Source organism: Gadus chalcogrammus, chromosome 8 (assembly GCF_026213295.1).
Source record: "Gadus chalcogrammus isolate NIFS_2021 chromosome 8, NIFS_Gcha_1.0, whole genome shotgun sequence".
NCBI lineage: Eukaryota > Metazoa > Chordata > Actinopteri > Gadiformes > Gadidae > Gadus > Gadus chalcogrammus.
The window spans coordinates 24,655,105-24,674,558 of record NC_079419.1 but is presented as its reverse complement, the minus strand read 5'-3'; the positions used below and the strand labels follow the sequence as shown (position 1 = coordinate 24,674,558).

Here is a 19,454-nt window from a genome sequence, read left to right as displayed (position 1 = left end):
CTTATTATTTGGTGACGGTTGGACTCAAACAGAATAACTCTTACACAGCATTGCACAGCAGACGAAGCAAGTTTAATTAGCCTCCAGGTTGACCCCATAAAGCTGTTGACCTCTCTGTGTCTGGCTCACCCCATCCTGACAGGAAGAAGTAAGGGGGCTTTATGATGGCCACACAGATTTTTGAAAACCATCTTTGGATTTGTTGTAACTTGTTACAATGGATAATAAAGTCTTTATCTTTCCAACTTCGGCTTCCTTGACCTCTCTTATAAATGTTTACTATGTACCTATACAATGTAAACACAAGCAGCTGCATTGCCAATACCACTATTAAACGTTCTGTCCACTAGAGGACATTCTACAAACAAAATCTTGCCTGGTAAATAATATAATATCAGCACAGCCTCTTGACCGTCCGTTTACATCCCAAGCAAATAAATCGCTTTAACCAATCAAATTTGGGCATCTTTGTTATAGTCAACATGGCCACTCTACAAGTTGTAGGACATGGACACAGGACTTGGACAGACAGATTTACTTTCATCAACTAAGTGTTCTTATTCTATCCCATAGTAGTAAAATACAATCCTAGAGCTATAATTATCACTATCTGTTATATGTATTGATCATCCATAGAGGTAAACTACAATCCGAGAGCTATAATTAGACCTATCTGTTATATGTATTGATCATCCATAGTGGTAAACTACAATCATAAGCCTATAATTATCACCACCTGTTATATGTATTGATCATTAATCTCGATAGCAGTCGGCAGTACAAGCAATTGTTTAATTACACAATTTAGGTGAACATAAAGTGCAGTTGATTCGCAACAGTTTAGTTTTGGATCAGAATTTCTATGAAAAAGGTGATCGCCTGTTTAAGTTATTGAACAGGGAAACTATCGTCTCTAGGCAAAAAGTCGAGAAAGGCGAGATTTGCTTACATTAGCCAACACATTGATAAAAAATTCAAATAGAAATTTCAGCATTTGATTAGTATAGTTTGTTTTACTATTCTAATGATATTCAACTCCCGAAACAGCCCTAGTTGTGATTATCCACAACAGTTTCCCCGATATTAGTTATTTTTGCTTTGATTGTTCGTCCAAATGGTCCCAGTGTCAGCTACATGTGTGCCAAGTTTGCAGCTTGTACCGCCTCGGAATCAGGTGATGGTGGGTGTTTGGTGCGTTTAGAAAGTTGTTCATCATGAGTAATGTTGGATGTACACAAAAGTTAATACTTATAGTGGCAAAGTCACGCCCCTTCCGGTCGAGCCCATGGGACCTATGAGATCGAAAAATATGAATTGGTTTCAATGGAGAGAAAGTAATTACCTTCTGGTCCCAGTTTTTATATGCCCCGGATTACACATATGTTGTTTGTGGATTTAAATGTTAATCTTTCATGTCAAGATTTTGACCGTTTATTGTGCAATTGTTCAGTTAAAGGCTGTAGAGAAAACAAAATGAGAAAGACTACACGTTTGTATGTGACGTCACACTCCCTGCGACTGGAGTGGACAAGACCGACAATCTCCCCATCGGCATAACTGAAACTACACATGCCACAACTTATAGTTTTCACCTCTTTCAATGCTTTTTTCCTACCTTCAGAAAAGAGAGGTGAAGTGGAGTAGAGAGATCGCCATGACTGTACCAACATTATTTGAGTTTTCTTTGCATGAAAAATGATAATTGAAATCAACAAACATGTGTGTAATCCAGGGCATATAAAGACTGGGAGCAGAAAATAATGTCTTTCTCTCCATTGAAACCCATTCATATTTTTCGATCTTATAGGTCCCATGGACTCTACTGCACATATTTTGGTATAATCGGCTAAAAACAGCCAACTTAGGAATGCGTCTACATGCGCTTTTTTGCTCCCAAACGAACAACCCAACTCTTTATCAAATTAAACATATCCCAGATCCATTCTACACCGGATTTCTCCTTTAATAATAATACTAACGAATAGAAAAAGGGTTCCTTTTTTTTTTCTTTCCTACAAGGGATTTCATAGTACCCCTAATAATAAATAATAACAGTACTTACAAATATAAAAGGATTCCTACGGATTTCATATGACCCATTAATAATAATAACACATTATGATGGGGTGACCTTGAGAGTCAAGAGTGGTGGTAGCTCTTCTAATAACCTGTTTATCCTGAAGATATTGATTAACAATGTACAATTACCTTTCAGGGTTGTCTGCAAATCGCCTGTCATCAAGCAGAATACAATCTCTGAGTGCCACGATTTCATCATACCCAGTCAGGAAGATGAGCACTGCGCCTTCAGAGAGGGAAATACATCATCACTGTGATAGAGAGGAAGAAGGCTGACCACTAAGGCAAATGGTGCATTATGTATTGTTGTGTCAACACGAATACTTGTATTACAAATCATTAAACTTTTATTATTTTGTATTATTTCTATGTTGTTTAATACTCATTTGTATATATCATCGTTGTCAGGGGAGTAGCCAGGACATTATTACTGCGGTGGGCCGTGGCCAGCTCGGGCCAGTCTTGTATTTGGGGAGGCACTTGATTGTCCACGGGGGTTATTTTCCCAAAAAACTATGTTTGGTAGTGCCGTTTTTTTTTTGGTCATGGTTCATGTGTGCAATAACAATTACCGTAATTCTCGGACAATAAGCCGCGCCTTTTTTCCCATTTTGCGATTCTGCGGCTTATATAACGGTGCGGCTAATTTTTTTATTTTATAGCTAACGGCCACTAGGGGGCCTCCTAAATCTATGGATTTTTAAGCGGCGGGCTCCAGTGCGGCTTATATAGGTAAACATCATTCAATTTAGCTGCTGCGGCTTATACTCCGGTGCGCCTTATAGTGCGGAAAATACTGTACATTTTATGAGAAAGATCCTGGCAGAGAATCGTGATATCAATTCTAAGCTGGAAAATCATTATTCTTATTTTTCCCCAAATCGTGAAGGCCTGGGGGGGTTAAGTGCAATATTTATTCATAACGTCAAATTATAACACTTTGAATAAGAATAATAAGTCAAAATTAGATCCAACTAATAGTGCATATATTTCATTTTAGACTTTCCGTTCAGGATACACATATTTTTTTTTTTCTGGGGGGCCAGCAGGGGGGGACAACCTCCCCCATATGGTTACGCCCCTGGGCGTTGTCCCTTGGGGTTGCTCCCTTTATCCATTGTATGATGTTGTGTTAGCTGCCGTTTGTATTGTTACTGTCTGATACTTTCGCCATGTCGATCCATGTCTTAATTTTTTGAAGATGCCTTCAATAATCTGGTTAATTTCCCCCGATACCATATCGCAAATGTTTTTGCTACTCCTGCCATGGCTGGCTTCAGCTTTGGCAAATCTGCAATCTACCTTTGTTATGTTAATATCAAACCTAAAATTCTTACGCTGTTCATTCCAAGAGGACCATTATTCTGGGCTAAAAACCTTCAAGAACAAACTTCCCTATTCCTAGTTAAAACTACAAATAATGTATTTTTGCAACCACCATTAACGGATAATCCAGTGTCTGAACACTATTTTGAAACCTCACAAGGTGTTAACAATCTATGTATAGTAGCCATGAGTCCCACAGGATGAATTGCCTTCAATCAGAACACACTGTCTTAAATTGTATCTAGTGGAGATATGGGGCAATTGCAATGGCTTGGTTTGGTGGCCTCCAATTATATTCACCCTGACCTTTTAACAGATGGGTCAAATGTACCCACTGTTGATAAGCCCCTGTTCCTTGGGCTCACTGGGATCACTCACTGTTGGGAGGCAGGGTAAAGAATAACGTTGTCTTGTACTATGTCCCCTTGATCTTGTGTGGCCTTCAAAGCTGGCATGAGTTCTCTATACTCTATTTAGTTTAGAACTTCAGAAAAATCTTTGTTGATTTAAACTTTCATTCCTGTTAAATTCTTTGCCCTCTGAGATTTTGAGATCGGTTGGGTTGGGTTCTCAGCAGTTTGTCGTCCAGTTAAATGCACTCTTTCCAGCTCAATACACGTAAATTTGACTTTGTCAGAAATAACTTGGAAATCCCACTTGGAATTCGACTTTAAAGTTAATTTAAGTTCAGGAGTAACTATATAAAGAACCCTGTTAATAACCTCTGTCAAATGCTTAAGAAACCAGTGTTGACTAGTTTATTCCTGGTGATGTTGGTGCTGTGTCTCACTCTTTAGACTGCTTCCTTACTCACCATCGTCAGAGCTTGAGCAGATGTAATGGAGCAGGTCAACAATGATGTCCAGATGGATCTGGTCATTCTTAAAGCTGCAGTGGTAATCCTGAAGGTAGTTCCGGTCCTGAGCACTGAGCTCCATATTCCTTCGGGGCTCCTTCAATGACTCCGGATCGCCACCGCTATTTATTTATTTTTCGCAAAATGCAGGAACTTATTGCCTACCTTAAAGATCCAGTGTTAAGAATCATCATAATTTGAGGATTCAATTGAGAATCCTCTAATTACAAAGATACGTTTTGTGAAAGGACTGATCATAAACCCGTCCTCACTGGCTATATGAGGCATGTTGGACGGGGGTTAGGCTTCTCGGACACTTCAATTTCAACTTTCTTTTTTTTCCAAGTCTGCAATCATTTTGGGTCTATGGGACTAATACATACAACATTTTGAATTGGTCTTGTATTCAGTGAGAAAACTGCAGCCTTCATCTGTGAGAATGAGCTGCAATGTAATCCTTTGAGGCAATAGCGCCCCCTAAATGTACATCCTCGAAAAGAACTACTTGATCACAGTCCGTTTAATATTTCGTCCAAACGTGTCTCGCTCAAGGAGAAGTATCAAAAGGTTGAGTTTTTGCAGGAAGAGAAGGGTTGAAACTTTAGAGTAGAGTGTTGTGTTTGACTAGAGAAAGTGTAGCTTAGTGTTATTAAGGTGATTGAGAGTTGAGATTCTAATGACAGTAGGGAAATACCCTGCAACAACGCAACAACCAGATTTCAGAGTGAGACTTCTTCTTGATCAAGACTTCGTTGGACACAATAGTCGTTTTTACACTGCCAAATGACCTCTACTCATTCATGCATGCGAGGGGCTTGAATAATAAAAAACATTCAGAGTATGCAAATTACTCTAAAGGAGTTTACTCTCTATGCGTAGCCCCGCCTACTTAAATTAACCAAGAAAGCCTTTGACGAAGGCGGAATACACCCCCAGCGGTTTTACACAAGCAAGACAGTGAAATTGAAGGGTGTGCCAAGCCAACAGTGTAAAAATACCTAATAACAAACAGACCAGCGAAAGCTAAATAAAAAAGTTTTACTCCTCTGAGGGTATACTTTCTATTGTGACATAATATGACCCGAGCCTGTCAGAGGCACAAACAAGCACTTTTTGAGGAAATACATTTATATGTATCTATATTTTATTTACTAATGGACTGACTCTATATCCGTGTTTGAACAGTGCATTTACATGTAGGACTTGAGCAGATCTTCGGCCATCTTCTGCTGGTAGTTCTTGGCCCAGTCCAGTGCTGTCCTAAAACAATGACAATGTTCAGGCAAAACAAAAAGAAATCTAGCAAAGGCATAAGATAGAAAATAACAACATTTTGTACAATCAATTTTTTGTAAAAAAATTTACTTTGAATTTATCGATCTACATGGCAATGTAACTCTATGAGGCAATAGCGCTACGACAACATACATACAACCTCTAAAAAAGCTTGTTTTTGACATTTATAGGATTATTTTGAGTGGCTGTTAACATTATGAAAAGGATCCCTACAGAGAAATACAAAGTATTTCTTTATCTTTGGCTAAAACCAAAGCCTATTACTGTTGAGGAAAGATCGTAATGCAGGAAATAATTTCCCTATGAGATTAATAATCATAATACAATAGTCATGAAATAACTGTCTCAAAAGGTATTTAGCCATTAATATTTAAAATATTTTGTATAGTAAAAATGATGTCATTGTTTAAGCTCCGCCGTTAGGAGGAGCTGGTGTGCACCCTGTTTCTACCATGAGAACACCCAAGCCATGATGCCATAGTTTAAACTAACCAGGGCTGGTTGCATCCCTTTCTTACACGTTTTGAGCATGTCGCTCGTGCGATTAAAATTGTACTTGCACTGCCATTACATGCTTATGTGTGCGTGCATTTGTACATTTGTATATGTATGTGTACATAGGTTAAATATGTGTACGTATGTATGAATATGTATACGTATGTTTAGCTATGTATATGTATGAATGTACACTTATATGTAAATGTATATAATAGGGTTGGGCAATCGTCTACAAGCTTCCATCGTCCGATAGCGCCCCCTAGCGATCGCCGATAGTCAATGCTATCGGGGGGCAACTTTATAATAATTTTATAATATTAATTATTTATAATAATTTATCACTTTGAAAAAAAAATTCAAAGTTTTTATTTTTCTATTTTTTTCTTAAAAACGATTACGATGGTCTTCCCCTTGGACCAGCGTGAGCCTCGGCTGATTTAAGTTTCGATGCGTCTGCGCCGGCGGCGCTGTCATGATGACACACTGATGACACACAGCTCGTAGCTGTGTTCGAAATCGTTCCCTATCACGGATATACTAGTGCACTATATAGGGTGCTCGCCATTTTGTAGTGTTGTTCCAATTCTCACTGGTTAATTTCATGCCCTATACAGTGCACTTAAAATACCCAAAATTTGAGTGTACATATGTTCCCTACGTGTTACTCCCATATACCACAATGCGGTCGTGTTTTTCCGAGGAGAAGAAGAGGTCTCCGGCTTTCGTTTAGAAATATCCACATTTATTTGGGATTTAACAAGAAAATGTAACATTCAAAATTAATAAGAAAAACCTTGTTCAAGGAAATGTAACATTCAACATCAATACAACCTCCAGCTTTCCTCGAGAGTGCCCGGTTTGTTTACATGATCTGGGCGCGTCACACAAATACCCGGCGCATTTACTGACGCAAATGACGTTTAGAAATGTTCAGCGTAGTGTCCGAATTCTCGTTTGTTCGTTCCCTATGTAGTGCACTATATCATGAACACTATAGGGAATAGTGAGTGAGTGAATAGGGAACGATTTCGAACACAGCTCATGTACCACAGCTGTGACCCGGAAATGGTGCAGCGGGGTGTGATGTCATTTCGCCGTGCGAGCAGACCGGTGAGTGAATACGGCAGGTCAGCGCTACATAGTATGTTTTCCACCGGTGCCAGTTACTTCAATTACAATTTGCGGGGCTTTTTAAGTTGTAAAAATAGCTACCACAGCGCTTTAAATTTTATTTTATTTTTAAATTAATTATTAAAATATAATTATCGCCTTTTTATCGGCAACTTGAGACGATCGACGATGGAATCCATCTATCGTCGATAGTCGATAGAATCGACTATCGGCCTATCCCTAGTATATAAAGTATATATTAACCAGTTTCATGGTTCCAATCCAATCTATTGATTCCCAGCCTGTATGTAAACGCAGCTTATTAGTGTTAATGTTTATGTGCATGTGGGTCTGTGCTTGTGTGCGTTTTGGTGTTGCTATCTGTATAATTCACGATTTAAGTTAAACAATCAGCCCCGCCGCCCCAATGCATTTACACACTTCTGAAACTAATGGCCTATAATGTCTGGCTGAAAAGTATTTTTTGACCCTGAAAAATTGTCTGAATTAAGCGCAAATATAATAATGCAAATTGTTCGCCATTATTCAATCGTTAACAAACCCACTTAAGAAAAGCCCAGGGACCTATGATTTGGTGGGCCCATCCAGGATAGGTAATGTGGAGTTTTGTGTTGATTGCTAAAGAAATTACGTCACAGTATTCTCTCCCCCTACGTCAAATCCCACTCCAGAAACCTGGGTGTCATCTTTGCTTCTAATTTCTGCTTTGACAAGCAAATTGCTGCTGTAGTCAAGAGCAGTTTTTACCAGCTCAGTGTCATTGCCAAGATGAAACCCCATTTATCACTTCACAATCTGGAAATAGTAATACACGCCTTCATCACATCACGGCTGGATTACTGCAACTCCCTTTACCTAGGACTCCCTCAATCACTCCTCTCTCGCCTTCAGTTGGTCCAGAGCTCCGCAGCAAGGCTGCTGACTGGATCCAGAAAGCGGGATCATATAACCCCCATCCTAGCATCCCTCCACTGGTTGCCCATCCAGCACAGAATTCATTTTAAAACCGTACTTATGGTTTTTAAAGCCCTAAATGGCCTGGCCCCGCCCTACATCAGAGCTCATCCACCACCACTCAGCACCCAGGTCCCTTAGATCAGGTAGCTTGGGTCTCCTACACGTTCCACGCACTAGGCTAAAACAGAGGGGTGACAGGGCTTTTGCTGTGGCTGCCCCCCGCCTTTGGAACGAGCTGCCGCCTGCAGTAAGAAACGCTCCTTTCATCACCATTTTTAAATCTAGGCTTAAAACACACCTGGCCTTTCCTCCCCTTTTGTGATACCTCGTTTATTTTATATGTTTTTTCTATGTCTATGTATTTGGTATGTGTTACTTTATATGCCTCATTGCACCATGTACGGCACTTTGGCCAGTGAAAACTGTTTTTAAATGTGCCTTATAAATAAATTTTACTTACTTACTTAAAGGGTAAATTTTAAATGACCAGGGTAGCTAGCATGCTCACTGAATATTGCGCACACGAGGAGTTGGCTTGTGTTTGTGTTATAATCTGCCGTATATACCAGCCGTTGGAGTCTGTGAGATGTATTCTGGCCCCTAGGTCCAGCAGCTCCTCCATCTGTCTGACAGATCCCTGGCCAGCAGCGATCATCAATGGTGTGGTTCTCATCTTGCCGTGCTTGTAGTCTACTGTCAAAATAAAAACCACATTTCACTTTTTACTTGAATATTACTTAAATAGTTAAATACATTTTTATTTTGGACAAATTGGCAGCCACAACAATTCCACTGTAATTCACATAAAGTAGACATTAATACAACAAACCACCAAGGTTTTGATTTAGGATGAGATTAATCAGATGTCGAAAGGCACTGGGGTCTTCGTTTGAATAGATGTTGGAAATGCAGGCATCGGCTTCAATTTGGAGGTCCAAACTCGCTGCTTCAATTGCATCCTACATTCGAAAGGAAGAAAAGATTTCAAACCCCCAAAGAAAAAATCAAGGATGAAACTTTTATGTATGTTAGGTCTGTGACAGTTCATAAAATTCACTGTTCGATTCATATAACGGTTTTGAGTTTTGGTACGTTAATTCTTTGGAAAAGTAGGGGATGACAAAAAGAGCCTATAATATATATATATATATATATATATATATATATATATATATATATATAGGCCCTTTTGTCATGTATATATATACACACACACACACACACATATATATATATTAGTGCTATCAGTTAAACGCGTTATCAACGGCGTTAATGCAAACCAATTTTAACAGCGTTAATTTTTTTATCGCGCGATCAACGCAATTCTTTTATTTAAAAAAAATAATAATAATAATTTGTTTTGGCTAAAAGCAAAGAAGCAGTAGCCTGACTGCTATGTTCAAGGCAGTATGTTTGTATGTTCATCGTTTAATTGCACCATAGGCTTTTTTTTTGTATCGTCCTGTTTTGATCAGTATATGCCAAAGTTGTTATCAATAAAAAAGCATTTGCACAAGGCAAGCCGATGCACTTCTCCATGTTGATAAGGGCATTAAATTGAGAAAAATTAATGGGACAAAGAAATCAAGGGATATTTAGCATAGAAAAAAGAATTGCGATTAATCGCGATTGTTCTCGATTAATCGTGAGTTAACTATGACATTAATGCGATTAAATATTTTAATTGCTTGACAGCACTAATATATATATATATATATATATATATATATATATATATATATATATATATATATATATATTGAGTCAATGACTCAACAAAAACAGAACCGACAGCAGATATATATTTACACATTTACACATGCAATGACTCACAAGGTTGAGTCATTGCATGTGTTAATATCGCTGACAATATTTTTATACAAACCGATTAACAGTTTAAGACCTGGCATAACTACAGTGTTTTACTTTAATCACAAAAATGTATGAATGAAATTGTCAGAATTACCTCTAATGTATTGATACCAAACTTTCAAATGTTATTCAGGGTGAGGATTGTGTGAACAAAAATCCAGTTTACCATTTTGTTGACGCCAACAATCTTACCCGGCACTGAATTGTGCCATTCCAACTGAGGAGCATCATCCAAGGTCCCACACCATTGTTTCAGATGTCCTTGAGGATCTTCTAAACAAACATGTTCATGACAGGCGGAGAAAGAAATTGAGAAAACAATCTACATGTCTTACAATCCAATCCCAGGTGTTTGAATGGACAAAAAGGTATTTCTGCCATATTGTACAATTCCCTTTTTTGAAAAATATATTGACAATAGGGGTGTACGGTATAAACGGTGCTGAAGGTATACCGGTGTGAATTTGCGCTACGGTATGGATTTTGACGTTACCTCGGGACCGGTGTGACCGGTAGACAATGTTGTGTGTAACGCGTAACAAAGTAAGTAATGCGTTAATACAGTTCCCTAACTACTTTTTCATGTAAAAAGTAAAGTTACGAGTGAACTGAAAATATGGTAACGAAACATAGTTCCTTTTTCAATTCGGCACCACGTTACTTTTCCCAGGGACAGATTGACAGCGATACTGCCTTCTCAGGCAGTATGCTATTGGGCAAGTACGCAGGTGCACAGCAAGCGCTCCTGCGTGCTTGCGCAATAGTCCCTTCACGAGCTCTCATTCCACAACGTACGAGACAGACGCTGGTAGCGAGAAGCCGTCTCTGCAATCAGACATTGCTTCCGCAGGCATTTTGAAAGCCAGTTCTTACAACAAAATGCCAGTGGTGGAACGAGATGACAAACGTTGTCACTGTTTACCTGTCTAAGGACATGGTTCCCTTTCAAAATGTCGATAGAAAGGGCTTTAAAGAGATGGTCAAAACACTCGATCCCAGGTACGCGTTACATGCCCGCACACACTTCAGCCAAATCGAGATGCCAAAGCTATACGGCAAGGTCCGCAAGCAAGTGGAGAAACAATTCCATGCTATTAAACATTTGTGTTTTTCAGAGATGGAAGTAACTTGAGAAAAGATTTTAATTTTTTTCACACGGTTTTGCTGCCTTTCCAGTATTTTACCCCTTCAGAGGCATTTATATCGAAATTAAAAGATAAAATTAACATACCGTGATATAATACCGTTACCGTCTATTCCTCAAATCATACCGTGATATACATTTTAGTCCATACCGTACAGCCCTAATTGCCAAGATATCCAAAGAGATCAAATGCATCTTTAAATTCATGCAAAAGCTTCTGGTGAAGTTGGATATCCATTTGGGATGGGCAACGAACATCAAATAGTCGAATAGTCGGATTCACGTAGAATATCGAAAAATGAATGTGACTATCGTTATTTATTAGACAGCTCTTCTCAATGCTGTTGTACGGTGGTGATTAATTTTTTGATAATTCACCGTTGCTAAGCATATAATGACCGCTGTTAAGGAAAGTGGATTTTTTTCTTTTATCGTATCACTCCGGACGTTGTCCGGTAACTTATCAACCCCAGCGTCTTTGGCGGACTATTTCTCTGCTGATCAACACTACGAATGCTGGTTACAAATAAATTGAAAAAAGACACACCGTGCAAAGTAATTTTTTTGGCCAGTTTCATGCTAAAGACGTGTCTAGTTCGCAGGCTGTGTTCAGTAAAATAAATAGCGCACGTTGAACTCATTTTGATGTTGTATGTTGATGGCAGGAAATAAACAGATTGATTTCATACAAATCATAAAAGCCTCCCCCTGTGTCATTCTGTGTGCGTCTGGTTTTGCCGTGGGGTGTTACCACCACCCCACGGCGGTGGTGCCCCGTGGCGGTGGTGAATATTTACAGAGCACGGCCAAGAACTGTGTGCGGCTCGCAATTTTGATACATCCACAGTAAACACGAGCACATGTACCATGGCCATAAGCTGCTCAGGGCAATACCCCCACCCTCCACCTTGAACCGCCTCTAGAAAAAGGCACGTTTGTGGAAAGCTCATTGTGGGACTGGCTCGTAGTGGCTGTAATTCTGCACAATGGCTGTATTAGGGGCCCCTTAAAAGCTATATAAAAGCATTCATAAAGTAAAATGCCATGGTACCTTTAATAATAAAGGTTGTATCAGCAATGCTAGGCCGAAACATAAATGATCACATTTATCTGATCTTTCCTCACAATCCTAGTTGCCTGCGTGCTCTGAGATCCTACACAGTAACCACTTGCGTCTTTTTCGGCGTTGAAAACGCTAGTCAAGGCGACTCTGTTATACGTCAAGTTAGACTACACACCCCAGCGGAAGTGATTTGCCTACTCGGGGCCAGGGCTCCCGACATTGAACCTAATCTTAGGGTGCTGGCATGTGGTCAGACCACATACAGAGTTAGATTAGATGCACCAAACACCGACACTAGTTTCGACAACATTGTAGTTCATGTCGGCACCAACGATACTAGGACGAGACAAACGAGGTAACAAAATGAAACAATATCTTCACACGGTGTGGCTTTTTACAATTACCATTCGTAGTGTTGATCAGCAGAGAAATAGTCTGCCAAAGACGTTGACGTCACTTAGCAACTGGACACGCTGGGTTTGATAAGTTACCAGACTACTCTGGGAGAGAAAAAAGTGAATCAAGCAAAAAATACACTTTCCTTGACAGAGGTCTAGTTCGCTACCTACAGGAGCCCAGATGACCAATAATAGCCTTGCTAATGAGCTCACGATTCACAACTTCACCAGGCGTGAAAAATCCTCGGAATCTGAACGTTCAAGCAAAGACATTTAAAAAAAAGAATGCCCATAACAGGTTTGAATATTAAGGGCTGCCTAATATTTGTTTGAATATTGATTTATTTTTTGATATTCAAACTATATTCGAATAACGAAGTTCGGAGTCAAAGCCCTAATGTCAGGTTGCATGTTAACAACCCTTTCAGAACCGAGTATTGACCAGACTCCCTCTGAAAATAATGCTCTACCTATGTCTAAGGTGGTGCGGCCTCGCGCTGTCTCGAGGTGTAAAACCCGCAGGCGATGGCCGCGGTTAATACAGTTACTAAATTAATAGCAGTATACATTTCCAATATGTACTTTTCCGTTCTTATTCACTAATCTGTCTGTTCTAGCGTGTTGCAGTGACTGGACTGGATGCCTGGACTCTCCTCATGGTTAACCGGCCATCACCACATCACCAATTTAATATGATGTGCATGTATTTACCTGTATGTCAATTATGGCACCCATTGCACTCCTTACCATCCCTGGAAGAAGCGATCCCCGACTATGCGTTTCTTCTCAAGATTTCTTTCTTGCTATTTCAAGTTGTTGTTTCTTGCCCTTGTGGGGGCTTGGGTATAGGGGTATGTCATAAATATTTGGCCTGTTAAGCCCTTTGAGACTGTAATGGTGATCAAGGGATATACAAATACAATTTAATTGAATAAATTGTACTACCAACCACTCAAAACCAAAATTAATAGTATTCCAACCAATCACGGACAAGGGGTGGTCGGTTTTGCGCTGCGTATATCATAGTTTTTTCTGGATGCACAAAACACGGAAGGGAGGGTCGAGTGGGATCTGTTGGTTTGGGATGAACATCACCCAACATCACTGATACAACCTTTCAAGCATTGCAATGCTTTCTATGCTAACTATTATTTGTATTTTAAGCCAGCAAAGGTTAGATATCTCCTTGATTCAAAATACATTTTAATTGCAGGAGCAGTATCAAAAGAAAATAATGATTTGATGAGGCTTTAAATGGTTACATTATTTTTAAATAATATTTAGTTTACATTGGGCTGTACTTTCATTAAAATAGATAAACTAGTAGCTTGATCCACACACAAACCACAGACAGTATGTATTCAAATGGAAATAAATTATTAATACCGCTGTGCAGTATAATTTTACCGTAGTATTATTTGTTTTTTCAGCCGGCAAAGGTTAGTTACCTCCTTGAGTCTTCTTATTGGGATTAATCCCACATTCACTTGGATGATTTATCAACTTGATGATGTCCTCCAGGAATAGTTGTTCAACGTCAAACATCCTCCTCTGTACTGTATCAAAAAAAGAATTACAAATGAAGCAATTTGTGCAGTATTCTTAGATATTTTAAAGCTGTGTCACGTAAATTAAGCACATAAGCTGCATTACCCCCACATAGCCACATGGGGGCAGGATCAAACATATAAGCTGCATTACCCCCACATAGCCACAAGGGAGCAGGATCAAACATACAAGCTGTAATAACTACTCCAGCCACAGATGGCAGCACCTTTAGACAGGTGAGGAAGCCAGAGCCAATACGTCACATAGGCCACGCCTACTTGATACAAACGCGGAGCGGGAACGAGATCAGATCAGAAACATAGCATCCCCGTTGGCAGCCCCGTTGCTAATAGGTCAGCGGTATGTCGCTCCAAGCGCATGTTAATTCCCCTCCTTTTGCTTCATAGTTACCATACCGAAATACTTTAACAAATAAAGTGAGTTAAAAGCGATCCGGTTTAGACTACTTTCTTCAAGAACACAACAGGGGACATATTATGAAAACAACACTTTTCCTGGGATTTGGGCTGTTGTGGGTCTCTGGTGCTCCCACACGCATACAAACTTTGAAAGAATTCTGTAGATGATCTTTTGAGTGAGATATGCATTTCTGAAAATACCCCGCCTACAGTTACCAAACGAGCGAGTCCGTTTCGGCGCCCCCTCCTACGTAGGAAGGGGGCACATTTGAATGTTAGCTCCCGCATCCTCACCGCCCTCCAATCAGAGCATAGCTAAGATTTTGTGGACCAGTGGACTAGCAGCTCCGGCAGGGGGAGCTCGGAGGCAGCCCGGAAGCTCGGCAGCTCTGCTCGGGGAGTGCAATCCCTTTCTCCGCCGGCGCTGCTAGACTGCCGCCGAGCTCCCCGCCACCAAAACTTGACCAAAAACCCACAGTCCAACATATCTGCTGTCGGAGATGGTAAAAGCTGTGCACATTGTGTGGTGTGGGAATATATGGTGTAAAATTCAAAGCATTAAGGCGAAAGACGGCAGAGATATACATTTGAAAGTGAAATACATGCATTTCTAAACAGCTCTACAACACCAGGGTATCTGCAGGTTTCAGCAAGTCAAATTTAAGACTTTTTAAGACCTTTTTAATACCACCTTGAATGAAATTTAAGACCTTAAACCCGGGATGGTGGGAGGGATCCCGCTGTATTACAACCCAAGCATAGCATGTGTGTCACTCAATGAGACTCATTCAAGTTTACTTTTTGTCTGTTTATTGAACATAAAGTGATACTCCAGGGCTCCAGACTAACTTTTTCCTTCGGTGCACTGGTGCGCCTACATTTTTAATTTGGGTATTTATGGTGCACCCAAGTTGTGAGTTGTTGAGAGGGGGGGGGGGGGGGGGGGACAGCGTCTGGGCCCCCGGGCAGTCGATATTTACGCCACTGATAATATTTTCACCATTAAATAAATGCCTTCAGTAAGACCTGGGGGGTATACCACGAACCTCGTTGAACATACCCAGGCTTTCTTGGGAAAACCTGGCTCGACAGAGCCGCAACTCGCAATCACAGTTAAATGGTACCACGACGCTCACTTTAGATTAAATTAGTTGAACCACGTTTTCCGCTTTAGGTTCAATGCACGTTCACATAGAAGGGACATTTCTCGCGTCATTTGACTCACCCTTATGCAAAATAAATCGCGCAAGAGCGGTGTATTTCATCCAAGGCGAGCAATGTATTATTATGAACTCCTACGAGGAATTCAAAGTTCAAATCACAGCCAAGGGGAACACGGTTGCCCATAATATGGCTAGGGTGGCGTGCTGGCAAAAATAGCCGACCGTGTTAATTCGTCCGTGAAAAGATTCTGCATATTGTCTAAAAAATATTATGTATCATCATCCCTTTTACCCCCATATATGTGGGGCCCCATGAATTGCGAGCCCAAGTACCGGGAATGCACTTGATCTCCGACCCAATATCGGACGTGCACGTCAAGTTGCTTGCTTTTAGTGGCGTGGTTCAACGTCTCAAACGTCAAAACAAAATCAGCCTTGTTGACGCTGCAGATTAGCTTGTTTCGGATGAAAGGCGCTAGTCCGAAGTGAGTTATATACGCCGTTTTGTCCCTTCCAGCAGTAAAGGTGCTCGCGATTTGAGAGTCAGGGAACATCAAACCGAAGAGATCTCCTATCCCCTCATTCGAGTTTTAGGACTGGTGCTTGACCACTGTGTTTAGAATCCACAACACCTCCGCTTTCAGTGTTGGTGTCGCACCAAATGCTACCCTCAGGTCAGTGCTAGCAGCGCGGGCCGTCTGCGGCGGTGGTGCCGGGGCAGAGATGCAAAACGTAGAAATGGCTGGGGTCTGTGTGTGGCTCCTGGCAGAGGTTTTATGTTTTTGGCTCTGCATATGGCTGACGACAGCCTTAATCCCCATGGTGCCGAGCTTGAATGTAGGCTACTTTTGCACGGAATGCATCTGGCCTGTTCTGGGTTGGCAACGGACGCTAGCCAACCTCGGAAACGGACGTCTTCCAGCCAACTGACGTTGAACTTGCATTTACCCATTGTTGCAGACTAGCTAGCAAGCGCGCAGACATCCGTTTATATATGCAGCTAGCAAGAAAGTAGCCTCTCTACATCTCCTTCCCGAAAAGTCCCGCGAGAAAAAAAAAAAATTAAATAGCCCTGCCCCGACAAATTTAAGACCTCCGAGTTATAAATTTAAGACCAGCATATGACATTTTTGACGAATTTAAGACTTTTTAAGGCCTTAAATTTAGAAAAATGAATTTAAGACTTTTTAAGACTTAAGACCTCCGCTGACACCCTGAACACGTTTACCAGCTCTAGCATTGCATCAAAAACACGTAGGCTCAGCTGTCAAATATGGCTTTTAAGAGGTGATTCCATAGTACACCCATGCCAAACTATAGCTGAAAAAACAACAAAAAACTTTTCTTCTACTTCTTCTTCTGTGATGTTTAATGACAGTTCAAAGCAAGGTGTATTACTGCCATCTACAATGGGTAACTTTTCAAAGAAAATTTATCAAAATAAAAATTTGAAATATAAAGAAAACCAAACAAAACAAAGAATACTAAATCTTGTTTGCTAACTGTGTACCTTTCATACATTTTATTACGGAACTAGTGATATTTTCTGACCTAGGCTCACCCAATAATGTTTCCAGGAAAAATAAAAAAAAACTTATTTCACTGCACTCACTGCCCTTTTCAGTTTTTCTCTTTGCCTAGAGAATTTTTCCCACTTTAAGAGAACATGCTCCACATCCTCACTCCACAAATCATCCACAATCGTCATGTTTGTTGACAAATAAGCCACTGTTTAGGCCAGTATGATCTATACTCATTCTAGAGAACCAGACCTCCTCCTGTCTATTTATGTAACTGGTCTGGCTTCTTGAGATATCTCGTAAGTTGTAAAGATGCCGGCCCTTTTATTCTCCCTATCCCACTCAGTCAGCCACATTATATTAACTTTATGTTTGATGAGTACCTTGATTCCTGATTTACTGAGTGGAATGCTTAACTTAACCTCTTCTTTCGTGGACTTTTTGCGAGCTTTTCTGCTTCCTCATTGCCCTCAACACCTTTATGTGCAGGATATCCCTTCTGAATAGGGGTGTGACGATACACTCAGCTCACGAGACGAGACGAGACACGATATTGGGTTCACGAGAACGAGACGAGATTTTAAGAAAACTACAATGACAAATTATATGATTGGACCAACAGACTTTTATTTAACCAAGTGGCGCATGTATTTTGAGATGTTTTATTATAACTCTTTACATGCATGAAATTGAAACTAAAACTAAAATTTATAAAAGTTAAATTAAAATAAATTAAATTAAATAATTTCTATTTTTTTCAATTGCAAACAATATTATGTGCAAAACCAAATCAAAGTACCCAAAATGTACTTTGATTAAAGGTATTCGTTTTCGCGGTTATTCAGCCTCTTCTTCTCCTCCGGAAAAACACGACCGCATTGCATTGTGGTATACGGGTGTAACATGTAGGCTACATCGTATGTACACTCAAATTTTGGGTATTTTAATTGCACTATATAGTGCATGAAATTAACCACTGAGAATTCGAACACCACTACAAAATGGCGAGCACCCTAAATAGTACACTATATCCGTGATAGGGAACGATTTCGAACACAGCTTATGGCTGCTTTCGATGCTTCCCCTGCTTCCCCTCCTCTTCTTTTCCTTCTCCTTATTTAGGTTCTGGCAGGCTAGATGTAGCAAAGGCGCATTTCTGCCCCCACAGGCAACAAATAGAAGTTTGGATAAATCACAAATCTCACGAGACCGATTTTTAACGCGATGGGTAATATCGTCGAGTTTAATCTCGCGAGATCTCGTGCCACGAGATCTCGTCACACCCCTACTTCTGAACCACGCCCTCTCTGAAATGCAGGCTGGGCCTTAACGTGGTACACACGTCATTTTCGCAAATGTCTGTTTTGACAAAGTGTGATTGTTTTGATATGTTAACTTCTGGTAAACCAGTTTTTAAAGGCATACCAATGCCATATTACCAACCAAGCTCACCATAACTCCAACAGCAGAATACTTATTTTTCTCAAAATATACTCTGTTCAGCCTTTGGCAGTCAAAACGTACATGTAGTGGTATTGCGTCGGACTCATGACGAACCATTCTGTGAGACAAGGCATGACATCAAATGTTTAACATCATGTACCATCGTCATACCGTAGAACCCTGTATTGGTTGCTTGCAACTATATTTATTATTATTAGGTAGGGGCCAAGCATTGTGTGCAGGCAACCCATTGTATTGGTTAGTGTTTTAAAGGTGCCATGGCATGAAATCTCACTTTATGAGGTTTTCTAACATAAATAAGTTAGATGGGAAGTGAATCATGGCAATCTCGCCTATCTCCACGACTTAGAAAAAGAACCCGCTCACGGTGCAATGTCTATACCAAATGTGTCTGACTAGCTAAATAAACTGACCATTTTCCCCATCGCTTTTCACCCAACTCCTTTTGAAGTCGTAGGGAGTACCGTATTGGTCCGAATATAATACAGCCTTTTTTCCCCTCGAAATAGGTCCGAAAAAGTTGGGTTGTCTTATATTCGGGGTCTAGTATTCAGAGCACAGTTTCTCTTCTTCGCCTCTCCCTTAAAATGTCAATACACATTTGCGGCCGCAGGTGGCGCCAGAAATTGGTTCCGGGAAGAAGTAGTCCAGCGTCCTTAACAACCAGACCGTTACCGGTGTTTGAAGACAGGCTGAACATTTAGAGACAAGTGGCTCAAA

At 40.3% G+C, this 19,454-nt stretch overlaps 1 protein-coding gene across 3 annotated transcripts in view; it reads right to left on the bottom strand.

Annotated features, from left to right (window-relative positions):
• ythdc2 (YTH domain containing 2) overlaps nt 1-19,454 on the bottom strand; it is a 180,106-nt gene that overhangs the window by 63,058 nt on the left and 97,594 nt on the right. For 2 of the 3 annotated variants that reach the window (XM_056597813.1, XM_056597814.1), the window contains exons 10-16: nt 14,069-14,176; nt 10,182-10,288; nt 8,973-9,102; nt 8,710-8,836; nt 5,456-5,521; nt 4,220-4,383; nt 2,209-2,305 (exon numbers count right to left, since the gene is read on the bottom strand). In XM_056597813.1, coding sequence (XP_056453788.1) covers nt 2,209-2,305; nt 4,220-4,383; nt 5,456-5,521; nt 8,710-8,836; nt 8,973-9,102; nt 10,182-10,288; nt 14,069-14,176 — 799 coding nt within the window. The remainder of the gene's footprint in view (nt 1-2,208; nt 2,306-4,219; nt 4,384-5,455; nt 5,522-8,709; nt 8,837-8,972; nt 9,103-10,181; nt 10,289-14,068; nt 14,177-19,454) is intronic. The other variant, XM_056597815.1, reaches the window with a different exon arrangement.